Source organism: Micromys minutus, assembly GCF_963924665.1.
Source record: "Micromys minutus genome assembly, chromosome: 1".
NCBI lineage: Eukaryota > Metazoa > Chordata > Mammalia > Rodentia > Muridae > Micromys > Micromys minutus.
The window spans coordinates 55313445-55337433 of NC_137969.1; the positions used below are offsets into that span (position 1 = coordinate 55313445).

A 23989-nucleotide genomic window follows, 5' to 3' on the forward strand; every position below is an offset into this window, starting at 1 on the left:
ACACCATTGTCTACTAAAAATAGGCTTGCTCTGAGGATGCACAGAAAGCTGGGTGGTGTCAGAGGGTTGGTGACAGAGGGAAAAAAAGTCTTGAAGTAATTCACAGCCTTTTCTTTTTCTCTTCATGACGTTCCTCTCTATTTTCCATCTAGGTAACTTGATAGTTTTATGATATGTGATTTGAAAATGTTTGGAAACTGCAATACTAGTGGCACCCACCAAGACTCTTGGCATGGGTTATTATCATTTACGTGGCTAAATAAATTAGTTGTCACTTATAATCTTGAAGCCAGTTTCATGTGAGCCAAGGTTCTGTTACTTGATGTAATTTACTGCAGATTTTATTGAATTCACACATTCTCTTTATTTAAAAATAGTACAAATTAAATATGTATGAAGCTATTATAAACCTGTTACCCAAAATTAAAATTGTTAATGAATACATATGAAGTAAACACTACAACAGCAGCAAATCGCAGACACTAGGGGTTTTCCACTGAGCACAGTAAGCTCAGGGCTCACCTAAGCCAGGGGAGGAATTCCCTCCTGAGAGCCTTTGAATAGAGTATTCAGACTGCAGACCAGTGAAGGGCACCTGCTCACCCCAGGAAAATGGAATGGATGAGGCAAGGCAGGTGTCATTCCAAGAACCACGTACTAAATCTTATTGTAAATGGTGGGATATGAGATCTTCTATTACCTGGTGCAGAAGAATTGCTTTACTTAAATTTGTGACTCTTAGTGACTTGTGCCATGTTGTCCTTCTCTTGCTGTGTTTTCAGGCCTTAAAACAGGGGAAACATTAGCTTTCTCCCACACCTTCCCCTAATGCTGTCCTATTTGTCTTTTCAGAATCTAGGTTCTTGCCACCCATGCTTGAGGATAGACTGGCTGGTGCACCCCTCTTGCCTCACCTCTTTGCTTGCATCCTCTCGGTCCAAATTTTGGTGCTGTGTTATAGACTTAGTTTAAAACTAGTGGAGAGTCCAACTAATCCCTTCTTTTCCATAGACTGATATGCTTGTATTTCAGGGACAGTGACTTGCAACAATGCTTGTAACAATGTTTCTAATAATGCCTGCCAAATTCTTACAACAAAACCTGCAGTTCTGTGTAGGGGATGGATAGACGCTCATCATCAGACTGATACAAATTCATGCTGGGGCAGCACAGGATTCTGATTATACTGATCTGAGAGTGAAGGCTTCAGGTAATTTTCTTAAAAGTAGCTTTTAAAAGTTACTTAACATCTAAATGCCTGTGCCATCACTAAAGATACAGAAATATGGGGAAATGAAGGCTGAAAATGTACATGTCTACTAAAGAAAATGAGGGACAGAGGGGCCAGGAAGAAGGGCCAGACTATTCTTGATTCAAAAACCCAGTATCACAAACATGTAACCATCTCGGTTGGCAATACAGCACCACACTCATCATTACAGCACCAGACAGTCTCCATGGAGTTGGAACTTCATTGTCTAAAGGAAGAAAATTCCACAAAAGAAATAAAACGCCAGAAATAAGCACAGAGTTTGGCATCATTTGTGTGAGAAGTCATACGTGTGAGAAGAATAAGTTAATCATGTCATAGCGGGATATATGTAGACAGAGACGTGGATGGCTAGGTAGACAGACAGACAGACGACAGAATGACAGACAGGTGGACCTTAGAAGAGACTAGGCACTTCCGTTTCCCCTCAGATTCAAGAACAGATTGGAAATTTTGGCTGCTTTTTATTTTTGTCTTTTAAGTTGTAACTAGTGGGAAAAATAACATCTGATAAAAGGATAATTTTTAGAAAAAGAGACTCTTTGGATATGTGCTGCCTAAGACTTTGTAAAGTTTTTGGTTGGCTGCTAGAGTTAACCACTTGGACCAAGGCTCCTGGGTGGGTGTCTGCAGCTGGAGCTAGCTGTCCTAGCTTGGGAAATAAGGGCCCAGGTTCCTCTCGTCTTGGGAATCCTGACGGCTGACTCTTCTTCAGCAGCCACCAGAGCTGTTCATCAAGTCAAGAAAATAACCAATTAGCTACTTGACAATTCAGCAAGCCCAGTATAACTAGGAAGCAGATGATCTCTTTTATAGCTTTAATGAATTAACGTTTTATTCCTTTCTTAAGGAGCCACACAGACCTCCCTATCCTCAGTGTAAATGCCACCTGGCTGCCAATAGCCAAGAGGACAAGATGCCAAAATCCTTGTACTTGACTTCCAATGAACCAACAAAAGGAGGTCCGAGGCACTGATTCCAAGATGTTACTCCACTCCCCACCTTGCCCCTCCGACGCCAAGTCGAATGCACACCACAGGACTCTCTAAGTCAAACCTTGTAATTGCTTCCAATTTGTCTGTTTTGCTTTTGGCAATTAACAAGCTGATATGTTATCACAGAAGAGTTCATCTCATTTATAAGACTAGGTTTTCCCACCACTAAAATATGCAGGCGCTCTGTCCTTCAATACCAGCAGGAGATAAATGGCTGGTTTTCGTTGCTGAAGAATATATAATGGTTAAAAAGTCACTTTTTTCCTCCAGCTCTACATAAATCACGGAACTAGTCAATATTTAATAATGCTTGCCTTGGTCTGGAGTCCCTTGATCACCCCTGTCATGTGTAATAGCTCCCTCTCCGATATCTTTGACATAAAAGCCCAGCTTTACTGAAATGCTAACATGTAGAGGGTCATTACGGATCGACATTTACCTTAATCTGTGACTGCCAACCATGAACCGATAAATTCCAGCAGATTCCACTGGGAGAAATCAGTAAACTTCTCAGTGGAAAGACGTGAAGGAAAATTCTGCCGAGGACAGAATACATTTTCTACAAGGGCTGCTAAGCAAATGGATTCTGACTTTTGAAAGTTCTCCCGATGCCCAGCTTTGCAACATTTAATGCCATTTTGATGGTTTGAGGGACGGGATGACAACCAAAGATGACAGACTTAGAAGGCAAGCAGAAATGTTCTCCGCAAAAACAATGCAAGATTAAACAGGAGGGGGACACGGTCCTTGCATTATTCACCCAACGGCCTCGGTTAAAAAGAGCTGGGCTGTCATGGGTCTGGCCTAAATGTTGCTTCTTTTCTCAAATCGATCATCCCTCCTTCACCTTATAATCTTACGAGTGCTTCACAGCAGAATACATCAAAGCCCTGATTGCATAAAAAAGGGACACGCCAATCTTTGAGGGGATCAACCAAGCCTCTGACTCAGTGTGCATTTGTCTGTTTGCTTGCAGACACACTATGCAACTTGACGGATAGCCTCTTCAAAGGCTCAAAAGGTTCAATTTTCTTTCTCTTTCACTTTTATACATCTTGGAGATGCAGTTAAGTCTTCCAAGGGACATAATGCAGACACAAACAAATGATGTTGTGGAGGGTACTTTTTTTTTTTCCTAGAATGGGTCTACTTGCTACTAGTTTGAAAACAAGTATTTAAAACATCTATAAAATTACTATGATGTCTTTGGAGAAACAGTTACTAAAAATACAAATTACATTTTCTAGTAAGATGCATCCTGTGGTTCTTCTCTGGTGGGCTGTTCTTACAGGAGTCATGTTAACATAACTGAAATGGAGAATTTGATGATATTTTCAAAAACCACCAGTGGTCTAACCCCTCGTTCAATTTAATACCTTCTGCACCCAGATTACCAAGTTAGTGGAGAATTATGAAAATGGCAACCAGAAATAAGTTACTTGGGATGCAAAACCAAGGCCAAAGCCTTTGGGTACATAACATTTTAGGCTTGAATTGTGTTTCAGGCTACACAGGGACACACAGGAACTCCCATTTGTTAGAGATCCAGCTCAGCACCCCAGAGGTGCCTGAAACCATAGAGCAAGGCAACCCCCATTTGTATGCTGAACTGTCCAGACCGATGATACTTAATTTCTACTTTAGAAAGTCAGAGACCCATAAGGAGTGATAATTAAACTGAGCAATTATTTCACTATGATAGAATAGAAACCATATACACATTCTATCCTTTTCTTTCTGGAATTTTCTATTTACCAGTTTGACTAGTTGACCATGGGTAGCTTAAATGCCAGCAACAAAACCACCTTTGTCCTGTGAACCAAACCTGAGGACAGACGGTAAGAACTATCTATATAGTATGCTGAACTCTCTATGGTAGGAACTGTCTATACAGTATGCTGAACTCTCTATGGTAGGAACTGTCTCTACAGTATGCTGAACACTCTATGGTAGGAACTGTCTATACAGTATGCTGAACTATCTATGGTAAGAACTATCTATACAGTATGCTGAACTCTCTATGGTAGGAACTGTCTATACAGTATGCTGAACTCTCTATGGTAGGAACTGTCTATACAGTATGCTGAACACTCTATGGTAGGAACTGTCTATACAGTATGCTGAACTATCTATGGTAAGAACTATCTATACAGTATGCTGAACTCTCTATGGTAGGAACTGTCTATACAGTATGCTGAACTCTCTATGGTAGGAACTGTCTATACAGTATGCTGAACACTCTATGGTAGGAACTGTCTATACAGTATGCTGAACTATCTATGGTAAGAACTATCTATACAGTATGCTGAACTCTCTATGGTAAGAACTATCTATACAGTATGCTGAACTATCTATGGTAAGAACTATCTATACAGTATGCTGAACTCTCTATGGTAGGAACTGTCTATACAGTATGCTGAACTCTCTATGGTAGGAACTGTCTATACAGTATGCTGAACACTCTATGGTAGGAACTGTCTATACAGTATGCTGAACTATCTATGGTAAGAACTGTCTATACAGTATGCTGAACTCTCTATGGTAGGAACTGTCTATACAGTATGCTGAACTCTCTATGGTAGGAACTGTCTATACAGTATGCTGAACACTCTATGGTAGGAACTGTCTATACAGTATGCTGAACTCTCTATGGTAGGAACTGTCTATACAGTATGCTGAACACTCTATGGTAGGAACTGTCTATACAGTATGCTGAACTATCTATGGTAAGAACTATCAATACAGTATGCTGAACTATCTATGGTAAGAACTATCTATACAGTATGCTGATACATACTTTGCTGGGCCCTACCCTGGTTGTGGCTCTCACTGGACACTCTGGGAAGTACACACGGTGAGCACACCTCTCTAACTCATCTAGATAGGTTCAAATTTTGGAGAAAAGAAATTTAGAAATGAAAATTAGGCCTAATGCAAATGTTACGGTCCAGATGGATGGTTTTCTGATGTTACTGAAGTTATAAAAATTATATGCAATTTACCTTGATCTGCATAGAAACTTCCAGTGAAAAGGACTGAGTAGGTTAAGCGCCCATTGGGGTGAAGAGGAGCATCCCACCTCACATGGGCTTCCCGGGATCCCTGAGGTTTGACAAACACATTGACCATGCCTTCTGGAGGAGCTTCCAGAGTCCGATTTTCTACCTGTGAGCATAAAAAGAATTTACTTTGTTTGCAAAGAAAATATGTGCATGCTGTGGTTTGAGCATATTTCTTTATGGAGTCTTCTTGCCGGGAAGCAAACTATTTGAGGCAGTAACATGGTATCTGCATGCCTCTGTTTGTCAGGGTCTAGGCAGACCTTGTGTGTTTCTTCTTCCTGGTGAGAAAGCTGAGACTTCCAGCTCTTGACCAAGACAGTGGATTGTGATTTCTACAGGATTTAAATTGGTTCACAGTGAGCTTTTGCTCATGTGCATAATTACAGACTATTTTCAGAGATGCTTAAAGATGATTTTTTAAGTGATTGTCAAAGAAAAAGAGATACACACTATATGTTTTCCTAAATTTCCAATTTCTTGATGGGAGGGATAGACTCTTATGAAAAAGGCTCCAGAACCCCTCGCCTCTTCTCTCCTTCCCTCTTCTCTTTCCCTTCCCTCACCTGCTTTCCAATTCATCCTCTGACCTTCCTCCCCCTCACTTCCTGTCTTCTCTTTCTCCTCCCACTTCTCTTGTCTGAGCTCTATGCTCTTTTGTATGAAAAGGTGACACCACCAGCCGTAGAAGTTCCCTGAAGAAGTTGCATCTATGTTACAAAGCCCAGATGACTGATTAGGGGCCCTTGTGTTTGTGAAGTGTTGGGACATTGCACATCTGGAGCCAGAATCATCTTTGTCTAGCTTTTATTTTATTATATTTTATCTTATTTTTAATTTTACCCTGAATAATCTTTTACCACTCTGTCTGAATCTGATTCACACCTCTTGACCATCAAGTGAAATCTCAGGAATGTACTCATTGAGAAGACTACTGGCCTTCACCAATCCAAAAGCCAAGTATATCAACAGATAGCATCTGGGATCTATAGTAAAGTCTCTGGCTTTTCTGTAGCCTGCCTACCTAATTTTCCCACCAATGTATTTGGGGAGAGCGTGGGTGTATTTATTTGTTTGCCTATCTGTTTACTTACTTATTTTTGGTTATGTAACTGAAATATTTATGTAATCATTTATCTGCATAACCTGTCACTCAGTGCAACCACAGTCCACATTTCTGGGTCATGTTCATTCCCATTTAGCTCAAACTAAGCTGTCTTTGATTTCCTATGAAGTGAGACAGCATTTTGAAAGGACACATCATGATGGTATCAAAAAGTAACTGCAGTGAAGCTCACCAAGAAACCATCACAGAAGAGGTTGCCGTGATGCTGACCTGCTTATACAGAAAGCAGACTGCTTCAAAAGAGAGGCTCGGGAGTAAAAATGAATCTTAAACTGGACAAGGAGCAGAAATGCCACCATAACCAAGTGTCTGATAAGTAACAGCCCCCAAACATTGAAGTATCCAAAGAAGATGTAATCATTGGCAGGAAAGTAGAAACCGGTCCAACGCTTCTTTTTATTATTATTATTTTTTAATCAGTGGCTAGAACTTGGTAAACCGAGCAACAGTGGTCCATATTTGACCTCTCCAAGTTGAGTGAATATGCAGGTGACTTTCACCTTATCCTTTGTGTGTGCATTTCTGTATCTGTGCAGGTGAATCATGCACATGTACATGCACCTGTGGGGTGCAGAAGGCACCCCCAGGCATTGTTCTGGAAGAGCCATGTATTTTGTTTTTAGGATGGCATCTCTCACTGGCCTAGAACTCAGTAGGCTAGGCTTGCTTGTTGGAACATGCTATCACCTGCCTGTCTCTATCTTCCATGCACACCACCATACACAGGTTCTGGAGTGTCAGACAAAAGTTCTCATTCTTTTGAAGAAAGCGCTTTACCAACTGACTATATGTTCCGAGCCCTGACCGTAGTTGCACAGTACAAAGGGTCTTATTCCCCACTCCCAAGATCAAACACAAGCTCCCATGGCTGACAAACGTTCTCTATCACGGGGACTTTATTCGTTAAGGTGAATACATTTCTCCAATTATGAAAGTAAGTGTGGAAAAGATGGAGTGTTTATTTTTAATAAGTATGAGCTTGCAGGTGTTTTGTCTTTATTGGAGAAGGGCTCTGGGTTCTCCAGGGCTGAGCTGTCTGCTCAGACCTTGCTTTATTCACAAGCAGCTATGCAAAGAGCGTGATGAAAAACTAGTCTGGGGAGGCTGTTTTCATCCCTTTAACGTTTCATTATGACACAGCTAACTTCAGCTGTGTGTGCAGTCCCAATAATTGGGCAAAAGGGGCTTAAAGGAGTTTCAAGTGAAACCATGCTGGAAACATCAAATAATTAACCATAATTTCAGATAATTCTATTATTCACTTCAAATGCCTGGCTAATTCAAAGTAAGCACTTTCTTAGGTTTCCTTCAGTGTTTGGGTAAATATTCTAACTTTTACACTATACAAAAATTGACAAGTATACAATTTTTTTCTGACCAGGAAGGGCTGTGTGTGTGTGTGTGTGTGTGTGTGTGTGTGTGTGTGTGTTTGTCTCTTTCGATTTTTCTTCCTAAAATATTTATGCTGCCTTAAAATGGAAAGAGCCCCTGGAAGGGTAGAAGTAGGCTCATATGACCATATGGGTATAAAAGCACAGAAATATTTCAACATAATTTTTATTCTTAATAAAACTCTTATCACACTTCTCAAACTTTAGGTAAGTAATATTGCTTTTTTTTTTTTTCATCGTCTTTTAAGGATAAACATTGTTGTGGAATCTAAGAATTTTTAGAACATGGATGCTTCTGAATGAGCCTGAAATGGCAGGCCTAGAGTAGCTTCTCCCGAGTCCTCTGACGTCTTCAGAAAGTCTTTTTCTTGAAAGATTTGTTTTATTAATGTGTTGGTATGTGCTTCTGTGTGTGGGCATGGGCATATGAATACAGGAGCCCACAGAAGTCAAATGAGGATGTGGGTTTTCCTGGAGCTGCGGGCTCAGGATGTTGTGAGCCTGACATGCGTGTTGGGAACCAAACTGAAGTCCTCGGCAAGAGCAGTGATTGACCTTCAGCCAGTGGTCCTCAACCTTCGTAACACCTTTAACACGGTTCCTCATGATGTGGTGACCCCAATCACAAAGTTACTTTTGTTGCTACTTCATAACTGTGATCTCCTATGGTTATATATTATAATGTAAATATCTGATGTTTTCTGATGGCCTGAGGAGAACCCTATGAAAGGGTCATTTGATCCCCAAAGGGTTATGACCCACAGGTTGAGAACAACTTCTCTTGAGCTCTCAGCCATATCTTCAGCCTCTGAAGTATTCTTTTTTATATTAGAAATCATTCAAAAGTCAAATCTGTTTTTTAAATTGACAATAATGGAACAGGCCGTGGGGAATTAAATGGGAACAGAGAGCAATTCTGTCTTAATCACCCCAAATAGCTCCCTTCAGTCAGGCTGTGATGGCAAAACACACGGAGCCGTCAAATTCTATGGTATCCAAACAGAAAAAAAAACATTCAGTTGATGCACAGAGGACTTAATCCTATATCCTCTATTTTACCAAATCCATACCCTTTGTCTCCCACTTATGAACCATCTGCCCATATGAAGGGTATATGATGCTACACTTGAGACTGGAAAGCACATTCATCTAAGGGCCTGCTGAACAGCATCTTCCTGAATTTGCAAAGGATGTTTTTGTTTTTGTTTTTTTATAAAACCCCAGCATATTTCTGTCTCCAAAATGTAGAAATCATTACCAGTGATTACAGGAGCGAGAAATGCCACATGGAGGAGATAATTTTGTGCTCCAAGTCAGCTCGCAGACTGGACTGGACAGGAACCCGGTCCCTCCTTCCCTTTCTAGCAGGGACTGTGGTGTTTGATTTCTTAAGGTTAACTTTGCCTGCCGTCTGTTCAGGACAGAGATTGATAACTGTGTCCATTTATTTAAAGTTTCTAGAGTACCTTGTAGATGAGGTGGGGCAGCCAGAACTATAATTCAGTTTACACTTTAAAAAAGTACGAGTGTTTAAGCTCATAGAGAGTATTCCTTTGTTTCTTCCTCCTCTTCCTCGTCTTCTTCTTCTCTTCTTCCCCTTCCCCTTTCTCCCCTTTTCTCTTTCTTTCCCTGTCTCTCCCCCCCCACTAGAGATATGCTGGCCTCCTTCCATTTCTGCTTTTAAGGGTAAGTATTCATCAGAGAGCTCTGATTTATAATAAAGACTAGGGCTCAGTCTCCGTGATGTGGGGCTTTAGCTTCTTAGAAAGCAACCAATCTCTGAATGGAAGGTGTGATCCACAGTGCAGAAGGACAATTAAATTAAAGTTCTCTTTCTTGGGGTAATAGTTATATAATATAGTATTCAATGAAGACAGAGTGTATTAAAATGATAGGGAATTAGCAAACATTTCCAAAAAATACCTATAACTAGTATTTCTCTTTTCTTAAAAAGAAGATTAAATCCATTTAATACAGGAAAATGCACAAAAATTCAATGGATTGTTTTCAAACTGAAAATGCAATGCTGGGCTATGATAGTCACACACTGTTAACTGATGGAAAATTGTGTTGGAAGGCAAAGGATAATTTTTTCATGCTTCTAACTGTCAATGAAAGGGATACACATTACAGACATTCTGAAATGTGGGAATCCAAAGCAGGTAGTAATAAAAATTTAAATACCAGTCTTAGAAAGCTACATCAGATTCATGAAATAAAAATACTTTATTCGAAGAGATGAAGTACGTTCCATCTCTTAGTTGATTAACCTGATGGTTGGACAGAGATCTAAGCCTATTGTGGGGATTGCAGTTTTCAATGTTCATCATTTAATCATAAATGTAGTTATTGGTGTATCATTAAGAAGAAAAAATGTATCATTAATTTATCATCAAAGCAGGCACGATTATATGTATGAATACTGAAGCAGTCAATTTACTGTTTATCCAACAATACATGCATTTATTCAACAACATACACACAGCCCTGAAGTGAGCTTTAAACTAAAAAGAATTCCTACATAAACTTTAATAAAAATTTTAATAATTTCCCCTTGTATTTGACAAGCTCCCACTTCTCCCTTGATACCCAACGTCACACAGCAGCAGATACCCAACGTCACACAGCAACTCACGCATCCCAGAATGTGAATCCACACACTTACCAATGGGCCCAGAGCACAACCCTTCACCGTACATGCTTGAACTTGGAAGGTGTGTAAGCTCCCGGGATCCAATCCATAGGCATGGCAGCTGAGTTCTGAAGAATTGTGGATCAGAGTATCATCTAGATATAACTCATATGTTGTGATCACCCCTGGGAAGACAAAAAGCAGCTTCCAGTGTGGCCACAAGACAATAGAAGTATCTAAAAAAGCAGCTACCTCCAGTCACTGAACCACCCACCTCACTCCTCTAATGCTGCCACTTCTCAAGGGACATGTTTTACTTTAGATACCATATTGATAAGGTACTTAAAACAGAGAGCTAGGGGACCAAACACTCTGGAGGAAAATCTCATTGGAGGCCATTCACCAAGTGCCATTAAATTCCAGGCCAAAAGAGGAAGTGGACACATTTATGCTTCTATGTGTTTGTATTCTCAGAACATCTCAGTAGATGCTTTGGCTATAAAGAGCCCTTCTGTGCTCCTGTAGTACATGCAACGTGGGATCTAGTTGTCAGTGTTCTAAGTGGACACACGCTCACCTGTTAACCATTTCCTCTCAGCCTGTCTAAAGGAGGGGTTGTATCATTATGTCTGCCCCACAAGAGAAGAAAATGGGGGACAGAGCTGTGGTAAGTTATACAAGGTCACCCAATAGAAAAGTACCTGAGTTAGGATTTGTGTCTATATCTGTATATATGTGCAATTTGACTACACCTTCTCTCTAACTTTAACCAGCCACGCACTAAGCCCTGTCTGGCTCCTCACATTTGGGGTAGAGAAGTGACACACATTTTCACAAAATTATTAGAACTAGGAGAAACTGGAGTGGCCATAAAATATGAAAACTCTATTTACTCAAACAAAATGCACTTATGGAACGGAATATAAGAATCTGCATGATTGGGGCTGCGGAGATGGCTCATTGGGTAAGAGCACTGAGTGCTTTTCCAGAGGTCCTGATTTCAATTCCCATCAACCATTTGGTGGCTCACAACCATCTGTAATGGAATCCGATACTCTTTTCTGGTGTGTCTGAAGACACTACAGTGTCCCCATACACATAAAATAAATAAATCTTTAAAAAGAAAAAGGCAGAATAATCAAGTTCACTGGAAACACCGATGCTCCAAACTTACTTAACATTGTACCATGGGAAACAGAAGTCTGACCATGTTAACTGGTTTCAGAACTGTTATCAAAATGAGATTAATTTCCAAGTGCCTTTCCTAAATATGACCTCCATGAATCACTTCAAGTGTCCCTTATCACACAGCAGTAGTCCGGTGCCCCTGCCCCCATACAATACAGCCCCATAGGCATTCCCTGTCCCCACAGCTCAAAGAACATCGCAGTCTTTAACTGTTGGTATTACAGTGCCATGTTCAATTGCCCAGTTTCCCCAACAGATTGTAGGATCCCTTAGGAAACCATGACTCTCCGTCATCTGCTTCTTTCTATAGCTAAGCACCATGCAGTAGGCACATAACAAATGCTCACAGGATAAATACATTCATATGCACCCTAATAAAGCAATCAGCGAGTAACGCAGATTAATAACTTACATCCCTTGAAAGAAGAGCTAGATCCACATCCGAAAAGGCAGCTAGGAAAGTGTTCTTAAAGAAGAGCTCAAAGAACAGACTTTAAAGAGCAAGTCTAGCAAAGTCAAGAGCAGCAAGGAAGTCACTGAAGGCCGATTTCCAGGATCCTGCATTTGAGGCTGACGGCCACTTTGGTAAATATGTAGCATGACCCAAACTTCATCTATCCAGACTAATACTCCTGGAGTTACAATACCAGGGCTTCGTTACTCTAAGGCCTATCTGTCCCAAGAGGGAATTACTCACCTCTCCACCTGCTCACAGCCTTTGTCTCCTAATTATTTTATAAGTATCCTCATTGACCTTTGGCCTGACATACTGATGACAAGAGCCTCTTTATTTTTCTTTTAATATTGTGTGTGTGTGTGTGTGTGTGTGTGTGTGTGTGTGTGTATGCTGCATAATGTCTTGTGTTCTTGTGCTGCATACTCATCATCAAAACAGGTCAACAGTTCAACAAATGAACAATTTCTTCTATAGCTTCTTGTTTTAGCATCTCGCATCTTTTTCTCTATCATAAAATTATCTTTTGATCAACACATCCTCTTATAATCTAAGATTTTTAAATAAGTTAGTATTTTAACACAGCCCATTTCTTCCTCTTGAAGATAACTTTTTTATGGTTATATTGGGGTTTCCTCAGTTTGTATATTGAGGAAGAAGTCCTTATTTTTCCACCATACATCACCGGGCTGCATATGTAAGGATGGCCGCCCACCTCTACCGGCATACATTCTCCTCTGTGCCTACTGGGACTCTCTGTGGAACACTGATGACCATGAAGCTACTGAACGAATGAAGGCACATGGATAACTCTGTCAAGTGAAACAGGGACAGAGAGTGACCCACAAATGGGGAAAAAATGGGAAGCCAAGGGAAGTTGAGTGGGACAGAATCACAGCGATAAGAAAAACACCAAGAATTACAGTGCGTTCGAAACCATGGGAAACAACCATTTAATCCCTAGGCTCTTCAGGTAATCTCTTGTCTTCTTAAAGAGAAGCTAAGACCCTGCCTGAGTTCAACAGAAGTAGAAAATACGAGACCAACAGCCCCCTTTTCTCAACTGCAGAACAGAGAGAGTTTCTCCTGCACTGGGAAACTATGCACAGTAGTAGCTCTTTTATCTCTCATGCTGGGAAATAAGACATAAACTGTGGATATAAGCGATTGAAATTCCTTAGGCACAAACTTTAAAATCCTAAGCATTTTTGAAGAAGGTTTTAGGAGGAAATTTTAAGCACTCACCCGTTCTATCACAAAGGGTATACACGAGTCATTTTGTGAAGAGTTAAGCTATAGCTGTGGTCAGCGGAAAAATCTGTTCTTTAATTGAGTGATACCTGGGGGGTGGGGGGTGTACTCCCAAGCTTTTGCTTTAAGCATAATTTTCTAGTCTCATCTTATGAATTTTCGGCTATTTTTTTTTTTTTTTTTTGAGTTCTCTATCTACTTCAGTGACAACTCATCTATGGTCGGCAGGCTTCTTCTTCTTCTTCTTCTTCTTCTTCTTCTTCTTCTTCTTCTTCTTCTTCTTCTTCTTCTTCTTCTTCTTCTTCTTCTTCTTCTTCTTTTGTCTACCTGATTCCAACAAATCAACTTTCCGAAATCTATGCCAAGAAACCTGGTAGCTATGACATATGTTGAGAGCAGGGCCTCCACAAAGATGAGAATGAGGCAGATGAGCTGGAAGAAAGATCGGGCGTTTTGACAGTTAATTCAACTATGCAGGAATCTTAGCATCCAGGAGTGACATGGAGTGGGTGAATTTTCGTCTAACTTCAGTGTAAAAATGATCCTGCACATTCACACATATATTCTCTCTCTCTCTCTCTCTCTCTCTCTCTCTCTCTCTCTCTCTCTCTCTGTCTCTCTCTCTCTCTCTCTCTCAACCACCCACCCACCCACCCACACACACACACACACACACACACACATGAATTACCTGTGTTCTAGAGACAAACCATACCTGACAGCACATGCAGGAAAGGCTGAAAGAGGATTGTAGCACGGTGTACACTGTGTTTAGGTTTCCCTATTAGTCATTTAAATCCTTCCTGACATCCTCTCTATTTTCTCTACCCATTGAATCCATTTCACATTTTATTTCATTCCATGGTCACCTGGGCTATTTTAACATCATCATAGAATACTTTGGGATAATGGCCACTTAGTTGTCTTCATGTGTCATAAGCTATTCTATACACTACAGCCAGGGAGGGAGAGGTTACAAATGGCTCTCTGGTCATGCTTTATGCAATCAGTGATCTGTCATGCCTGCCCAAAGTAACAGAAACAAGCCATTGTCCTGTCTCAAAATAGGAACTTGGGCTATGTAAGCCAGTCTTTGGGGGGGGGGGATCAGGTTCACAGTATTTGTGTATCTCCATATTCAGGTTTGTGGTCCAAATCTTACCAACAAAATACCAAGCTTCAAAATCAGGACCAAGTGAGATGCTGTTGTGATTTAGATTTACTTTATTTAAATGTTCCCCCCCCCACAGTTACTGAGGCAAGCTTAGGGATTTCCTCCCATCAGCTGTGCTAGGTCATGCACTGTTATGCTTTGAATTATGGTTTAAATATAGGTTTTTGGTAAATTTATTAAGTCCATTGACAATAAGAAATATAATTTGGAAAGAACATTTTTTTAGAGAGAAATGTCCTCAATTTTCAAATTTTTTATTATCACGTGCTAATTATATGATAAAGTTTTCATTATGACTTTTCACATACTTTTAAAATAAATTCCTGTTTCTCCCTTTTTGTCTACCTTCCAATTCACCTAATTCTTCTTCTAATTTCGTATCTACTTTTTTAATGACTAAGCTTCATGTAGGTTGCTTATAGAAGCATAGGAAGGCTTTCTTACCAGAACATTCTAGTCTGTATTGAGTTATATAAGCAAATTTTATACCTGTTTTTAGTAGCAGGCTTTTTGATAAAAATAACATTAATAAAGTAAGAGCCACTGTAAACCTAAGTTTAAAGGTATGGTTATATGAAACAATAAATGAAAAAGATATTAGCACAGTAATTTAGATTTCTTTGATTTTAGGTTTCCAAACTGAGCGAGAAGTTCTCATATGATGCAGTAGATGTTCTAAACTCGAGCTAAAGATATGTTTTCCTTCTTTAGCTAGAATGCTGGCTATGTACAAATGGTTTTGGAGAAATCTGAAGGCTATTCTTTAAAACATCGAGTAGTTAAAAAGACAAAACCAACCAACCAACCAACCAACCAACCAACTAACCAACTAACCAACCAACCAACCAACCAACTAACCAACCAACCAAACCCAACATAGACACCTAGAGAGCCCACCAGAATCCACTGAGTAGTTTCAAACCCTTAGTCACAGCAATGGAAGCATTGGTGAGACTTGGTGAGCCACAGAACAAACAATAAGACATGCATCTTAGGGAAAGACATCGAAGTGGGAATTTTATGGAGATAAGATAGGTTAGATATGAGAGTAACCAAAATGCATTATACTCATGTATGATTACCAAAGAACAAATTTAATTGTGTAAAAACTACTTAAAGCAACACATAGAAGCAGTGACCTATTCCGGGGCAGACATGAAGTGTGTGTGGATTATGCCCTTTGATACTGACAACTCTCAGACATCAGAACTGCTATCAGTATTGTTAGGAAGACAAGCGAGGGACACACAACTAGTGAGCATCCCTGCAGGTGTAGAGCCCAACACAAAACAACAGTGTCCTGCTATTGACACTGCTTTTGGTTGTAGTAATTTCCTACATCTGAACATGTTATTATGATCCTAAATGTTATCAAAATGTCCCACTGAAAACATTAGCATTAATTGAAGGTCCATTGCCTATATGATAGTATTTTTACTTCAAAGGGCAGGAAGATAAGAAATGGAACCCATTCTTATATAAGTAAGAAGATAATTAAATGCTGGTATGTTTGAATAAAGAGCCCATCAGGACATACAAAAACGGCAAGTGTAGCAAAAAAGTAGACACCAAACTAATGGTCCAGTTAAGCAGTAACAGCAGGTGACAATTGCAGCATGGCCGACTCTCCTTTCGGCAGAGGCTCCAGTAGGGCTGCACTGGGTTCATTTGTATATTCCATCAAAGACCAGCTACATAGACCTGTAACTCGGGATGACGACCCCAGAGTCCCTGCGGTTAGGTCCCACTGCAAAGGAGCAAGAGAGCATGATGTCATCTTATGTCTATCCCTACTTTCTTCTCACTGCCATTGTCAAAGGGCGGCCTTAAACAATCATTCAAAGGGAGGTTAGACCTTAAGTGTTCGGGAGAATCACTGATGCTTTTCTTTACTTGTACTGACTTGGGCAAGTTCAAGGGATGGAAAAAAATAACCCACAATTACTTGTAGGATCAAGTGGAGGTAAGGGAAGGGGAGGCAGAAAAAAATGTATTGACAAAAAATGTTAGAGCTATTTGTTCCCCTCAGAATATGGAATAACCAGTTGAAACAAAAACCAGAATAAGGAAACAACACATTTCAGGAGGGCTTGTAATATTTTTTCCTAGGAGAAAGAAAGGCGTTAAATATTTTAGGTTATATAATCATAACTCAAGTTAAGAGAAGTCTGTCAACATCTCAAGAGAGCTCTATGTTCTGATTACCAGCTCGCCCTTTTCCTCTGGTGGTGCTCACATCCAAGATCTTGTATCTGCATGCTAGATCCTCCCTTCCTCCTTTCCTCCTTCTTTCCCTCCCTTCCTCCCTTGATGAAGCTCAGAAAGAACAACAACAAAAAATGGAATACTGAATTAATCCTTATGTTTAAAACTATACAGGATTTTGTATTGTTTTGTGCAGTGCTCTTGCTGGTCAGAAGCTATGGATGGAACACCTCTTGTGTGGCAGGCATTGATCTATGTGTGGGGAACATTTAGATAAAGCATAATAGTCTTGATTTCTGACTTCGCAACCTTGATAATACAACCAAGAAGACAGGGAAGGTCTAGTGAGTGTGTATGGAGTCTGTCGAAGGAACTTCCTGTGGGATAGAAAGAAAACTCGTGGTGACAGGTGAGGAGGCAGGAACTAAGCAAGTCTGGCCTGGGTGAAGAAATGGCACTCTTCTGAGGAATGATCTCATAGCCACGCCTCACACCGGATACTGTTCCATCAGGAGGGAAAGCATCATGGGCCATTATTTGACTATAAATAATAGACATTCCATAAGAAGCGAAAAGCTTTCTCTGGGATGTCAGTAAGCTGCTTAACATGCAAATTTCACAGAACAGCGCAAGGTTCTGCCTTCGGAAGCTTCTAGTGTGGCTCCTTCGTTGTTTTTAAGATGTAGATGTACCCTAACAAAGTTTAATAGAGAGAAATTTGTCAATATTTATTTATTTATTTATTTATTTATTTATTTATTTAGGTTACTGTTCCCAGAATGAGAGAAAGCTGATGAAATGTCTTTCTGCCACTGCCATTCTTCTCTGTCCCACAAAGACTGTAAAGGTCAATGGAATGAGGTTTAAGAATCAACCTTTCAACAATAGGCAACTTAGTCAGTGGACAGCTGCGGTAATTTCAGCTAAGAGATCATTTTCAGAGATGAGAGTGGAGGCTGAAGGAGGGAGAAAGCTGGTTGTGAGCCATCCCTTCCCTGTAGTCCAACCTAACCATGAGCAAGGGGTCAATAGATCTACTTCTATCTATAAGAAGAAAGAATTATACCAGGTGTCTGAATTTGAAGGAAGATCTGGCATTGTAAGAAAGGTTATTAGACATAGCATGGCATTGTGTGGGGGAACACAGCCCTGGAGTTCAGAGCCCAACAGGAAGGTGCCAGGGCAGTATCCGGAAACTCCGGTTCCATTAGTCCCTTCTTTTGTTACTATCACGTGGGTAAGACCATGTCGTAGTGAGGGCAAGTATGTGGACATGCCAGTGAGGCTCACCCACTTCACAGACAGAATGTTACCATGTCTGAGATAAATCTTAGTAACATGGTGAGTATCTTAGAGCTAGAGCTAAAAGGTATCTTGGCTACAGTTTGTTCCTCCCACATCTGGACCCGATAGGATACGCAGCATCCATCCTAGGTCAGAGGATTCTGTCTACCCATTTTCCCCACTGCATGGAAGAGATAGAGGAGAGAAGAGAAGGGTGTGTACATTGAAAGCCAAAAGAATAGGAGCATACCACTGTCACTTTCATCAGCTTCTCTGTGCCTTTCCTTGTTTAATCTTTTGGGTACTAAGATGTCCACACACAGAAAAACTGTATTTTGTGTGTATATGTGTGTGTGTGTGTGTGTGTGTGTGTGTGTGTGTGTGTGTGCATTTATACAGAGAGAAAGAGAGAGGAAATATAAAATAGGGAGAGAGAGGAAAGGAGGGAGAGAAGAAGAGAGGTAGGGAAGGAGGCAGGGAGAGAGGGAGGGTGAGAGGGAGGGAGAGAGAAACAAACTCAGTTATTTAATCCAGTTCCACACACTGTTCTTCAATGAAAACTTGCAAAACGAATACTTATTTTTCATTGGCTGGCTAATGTAAGGCACTTTGGAGTTTGTCATCTGTCTCCACGATGATAGAATTTTTAAGGTGTTTAATTTAGCAGGCAAGCAGAATCATAATTGCCAGTAAAGCATACCCACTGGGGTATAGATCTTCCTGCCTCTTCATCATGCCGTGTCAAGTTGTATTTCCTAGGGTGCTCAATGGGTTGTCATATGTAAGCAAGGAAATTCAATACAACCCAATGTAAATTTAATACAAGGTATCTCTATTTACATTGAAGAATTATGTTTACTATAGAAATTAAACAACATTGTGTCCATATGCCATAAAAATAACACACGCAGCGAATATCGATGCTCCAAACCTACTTGTTTGTTTATTTTTTATTTTTTTGTCAGTAAGGCTTAGCAATAAGAACATCAACTGCATGCTGCCCCCAAGGTTTAGATACTTATTGAGTGTGGCAGATACCTCCCTGTGTGAATACTTGATCCTTCAATTAAAAAGAAAGAGAGCTAGAAGCTCCCACACTGTGGAAGATGCCTTATTACTGTTATGCTTGCCTAAAAATGGCATCGACAGAATCTAAAAAAGGCTGTGCTTGGGAAATTCTATCTGACAAATTGATGGGAGGTGTTTCATAAAAGTTAACCAAGGTTTGTTCCAAACTGTCAAGCATTCTCCCTAAGTGGCTCACTGAATTCTGGAATCCACTGCACCTATTAAAACGGAGCACTCACAGCAAGAAAAATACAATTATATTTGGTTATGGAAAATAGCTGTTTCTGAATGAAACTTTAAGAAAATACACAGTTATTTCTTTAATTCAGAAAAAAACATTACAACAGATATGTAAGCATTTAAGGTTTGCCTGTAGGAGGTTAAGAGTGAGTGAGTAAAACTTTTCCTGTTATTTGTATAGGTCTGGTTGGAACCTTATGCTAAGGACAAGTCTGCAAAAGCTCAAGGCAGACTTAGGAAAAAATCATGAGTTTCTGCCATTTACAGATTTTTTTTCATACTACATTTCTTCTTAATTAGCTGTCTCAACTTTGAATAATTAAATTGTTTAATTCTTATTAATCCAATTTTCTACATCTGTACACAGGGATATTATAAATTTCATGGGCTAATTTTTGGAATTAAAATACAATCACACTTAGCTTTAACTGTCAACTTGACACAGTCTGGAGTCACCAGAGAAGAGGGTCTTAGCTGAGGGATTGCCCTGATTGGAGTGGCCCGTGGGCATCTCTTGTGGATGTTCGTTTTGACTATTAAATGATGTATAAGGGAGCAGCCCATTGTGGGTGACACCATTCCCTAGGTAGAGTCTTGGATTGTATAAGGAGGCTAGTTATGCCTCCTTTCTTCCAAAGCTTCTGCTTTAAGATCCTGTTAGCATTCTCATCTTCATGGTACTCCGTGTAAGAAACAAGCAGTCTCAGACTGTTAAATTCTTACAGGGGTACAACTATTTTGACATGTGTTTTGGCTAGTTTTAATTGTCAACTTAATCTTGGTCAATTATGAAAATGAATTCATTGAGGAATTGTATAGATGGTATTGGCCAGTGGGCAGGTCTGTGGGGATTTTCTTAATTGGGTTAATTAATGTGGGAAGATCCACCTAGAATGTGGGTGATGTTATTTAGTGAGCCAGGTCCTGGATTGAATAAAAAAGAGAGAGCCTCACACTTAACAAGCATCATGCATTTATGAGCTCTGCTCTTGACTGTGCATATAACTAGATGCCTCGAGTCCATTTTGACTTCCCTGCAAGAGAAATCAAAGGATACAATGAAGTCAAGTGCGATCATGAGTAAAGGCCAAGGTTTGGGGCTAGTAAAAGCAGGCAGTGTCAATGGGCGGAGTGCGATATAAAAGAAAAAGCAGGATGGGAGACAGGGGACAGGATGAAAATCCAATGTGGGCATGCTGGGTTTCAGATGGGACAGTTTCGGGGCCTGGGGTGGCTCATTTTCATTGTTGTGTGATGGAGTCTGGAGTCACCTATATGAAGAGCCTCTGGGCTATGAGGATTTAAGTAGATCAGTGTAGCCTTTGGGCGTGCCCGGGAGAGAAGATCAAGATTGTATTAATTGACACATGACCAATCACCCTAATCGTGCGCGGCATTTTTCCACGAGCCAGAGTCCCAGACTAGATCCAAAGAGAAATGGAGCTGAGTGTGGTCATTCACCTCCAGCTGCCTCAAGCTTTCGCTGCCATGACCATTGGCTGCCATGAAGAACTAGTCCCTGAAGCTGTGATCCAAAATAAAGCCTTCTACCTGCAATCAGCTTTCCTGAGGTTTGTGTCTAAACAAAGTCACAAGTAACTAAGGCAGTGCCGAGAGGAAGAATCTCAGCTGGGTAAGTTTATTAATGTTTCCCAGCATCCTCTCTGCCATTGTCAAACTGCTGAGGTGGAGCCTGGGAACCAAATTCTTCCATTAGTGTTACCAACAAAGTTACAGCAGGCAAGTTTGAGAAATAGCACCCGGCACCATTTGAAACAAAGGGCAGTCTTTACAAAGTTACAAATGCATAAACCACGTTTGGACTCTTAACAAGATACCAGGATTCAGGCTTTCTACTGAAAATAAAGTTATGACTCATGGATTTGCTTATCTGCAGGAGTGCGGGACAGATACTAAAATAGCGTGAAGTCCAGGTCAAATGATATAGGTACCACGAGGAAGGAATTGAAAGACCATGTGGTCAAGAATAGTGGGGATGCGTTAGCTCAAGAAAGGACAGTGTGGCTGACCTATAGGGTCCTCTATAAGGACAGTCGTGATGCTGACCGCTGAGAAATCTCTACAACCCCTTTCACCGTTGCCCCACTATGAAAGTGTAGAAAGTTCTGTTGCACTTAAACACATTATGCCATCATAAAAGCGTTATCCGAACATTCCTTATTTCTCCATCATTGGCTATATTTAACAAACACTTTTCACATGCACAGAATACAAAGTAAAGAACCTCAAAAAACAAACAAACAAACAAACCAACAAGAGCCGGCAAACCAGGAGCACAGGGCAGAAGACATTTGAGTGACAGCTACCAGACTGGGCAGACGGCCCTGTTCTAGGCAAACCAGGTAGCTGGTTAGCAGCCATTCAATCAGAACAAATCAGTAACATTTCCCTGACACCTACAGACTAGACAGATTTCTTTGTGGAGTCTGAAGTGTGACAAGGATTTTGGCTGCTTAATATAGTATCCCGTAGACATCATTTATTTTGACTAAGAAAGTTGAAACCACACAGGAGTAGCCTCCATGGTAAAGGAAAATCTCTCAGCCTAATTACCATACCTCTTCCCATTACGTCAAATACGACCATTGCACTTGCTAAACGTTTAGTAAAGAGGAAATGATAATTAATCCATAGTAAACACGAGGCAATCTAGTAAAACTACAAGGTTTTGCTTTATTCTTTCTGGTTACGCTTGCACAAGCCACTTCTGTTTCTAGCAATGAGCCATTTTACGATACAACTTTAATATATTTTGATATTTGTCACAAAGAGGGATATGGTTTGGTAGCCTGTTCCTTCTGCCACAGTTAAACGGAAATTCTATGTTTAGCAGATCTTAACGATATCTCCAATAACTGGATAAATAGATTGGTGTCTGAGAAAGCCTATTGAATGTCTTTATAATGAGGCTTTGTTTTCATGGTGTTGAACTGGATAGCTCTTAACTCCCTAAACAGCACAAGGACACATACATCACATAGGAACACAGTGCACCTTAAGTTAAGTATATGCATGTTTAATGCATGCATTGTTTAAATCTCCGTGTTGAAATATTTATAAACAGCATTCCAAGGAATATGAGTTCCGAGTAGCCTCTTTTAAAATAAACTCATTAACTCAGAAGTGTTTGAAACACACTGTGTACATGGACTCCCTGCCTCTTTACTTCTCCCAGGAAGAACTCATGGCCGCTGAAAAGCGAAAGTCACTGAAGACAATGTCACTCTCAAAGCTACATTCTCCCAGAGTCTCCGTTTGTCCCTGTCCTCTCTCCCAGCTCTCTCTAAACAATGACATGCAGTACACAAGAGCCATCAAGAGGGAGCACTTTTGAGCCACCAAAACTGCATGCTAGCCTAAAAAGCTCACTCTCCCTAAGTACAGGAAAAGCATCTCAGGTATTTTTATGTGCTAAAATGATCATTAAAAATTAAGTACCACATATAAGCTGCCATTTAGAATATTAATTTACTTTTGCTAATCATGTTTTTAACTTCAGGCTAAAAGAGTTCACTCACCATTCGGATACTCGGGCTCTGTCCAGGAGATGTTAAAGGAGTCTGGTGAGTAGGAGTGGGCTCTGGGGGCTGGTACACCTTCTGGTACCATCTCATCCATTAGGGCCCGGCTGGGGTCACTTGTGGTGCAGCCCCCACCGGTACACACCTAAGCCGGCACAGAGAAACACACTTCAGTTCCGGCTCTCAAAGTTCAGATGAATGGCGAAGATCCACAACTCATAGGAGGAGTCCTGGATTCCACTAAAATAAGATTCCCTCTGCTGCCCCCAATTCTGTTGGTTTCCGTGATGAAGGACAACATTTAATTAGATTTGCTTTTTTAAGACTGGAGAGTTAATCTTTGAATAAACACAAAATGACCGGGGGGGGGGGGGCAGCCTAAGTTATAGTCTAGAGATACAGGGCATACACAGAGCAGTAAGCAGCTTCATACAAGTGCAAGGACCCTTTCAAAACTCACCAGGTGACTCTGAGTTCTAGGCTTTATGAGATAAGCGTCTGTACCGAAAGCATCAGGACCTGAGTCCGGATTCCAGACAAGCATGGCAAACTTCTCCTGTATCCCCAGCACTCGGAGCAGATGGATCACTGGGGCTCCCTGGCCAGCCAGTGTGAGAAAAGTGTAAGCTCCAGGTTCAGTCAGAGGATCTGTCTTCTTGCTGTAAGAAGCCACTTCTGACCCAAGAACCAGCTGCCAGAACATTTAAAAAGGAACCGGGAACACAAGTATGTAACCTATATGCTACAAGTCTCAGAAATTATCCAGGAAGTGGGCCATGTGTGGTCTCTGAGCTAGCAAAGGAAGCATGTTGGAAGGCCACCCTGTTTCTCAGAGAGGGAGTATGTTCACTTGCAGCTTCAGATTTTTATTCCTCAGATCAAAGCATGTGGCAGCATATGCTTGTTAAACTGATCTCGAAGTGAGGTTTCATTCTGATTGCTACCATTTTCTCTCTCATTTGTGTTCCTGTTGCAGGACTTTCCCGTGTTACCTCTCTCCAGAGAAACTCGGTGCTACGTGGCACATACAGTTGTGTTTATTTAAAGGGAGCATAAACCAAAATTGGCTCTCTTTTGAGAATTTTATGATGCTTCCTAAAGTAAATAGAA

The 23989-nt window shown here is 40.6% G+C and overlaps 1 protein-coding gene across 1 annotated transcript in view; it reads right to left on the reverse strand.

Annotated features, from left to right (window-relative positions):
• Positions 1-23989, reverse strand: part of USH2A (usherin) — a gene marked incomplete at both ends in the record, with an annotated part of 645989 nt that overhangs the window by 288180 nt on the left and 333820 nt on the right. Inside the window, 3 exons of the mRNA XM_080923960.1 lie at positions 5268-5426; positions 10503-10658; positions 22877-23024. Coding sequence (XP_080780086.1) covers positions 5268-5426; positions 10503-10658; positions 22877-23024 — 463 coding nt within the window. The remainder of the gene's footprint in view (positions 1-5267; positions 5427-10502; positions 10659-22876; positions 23025-23989) is intronic.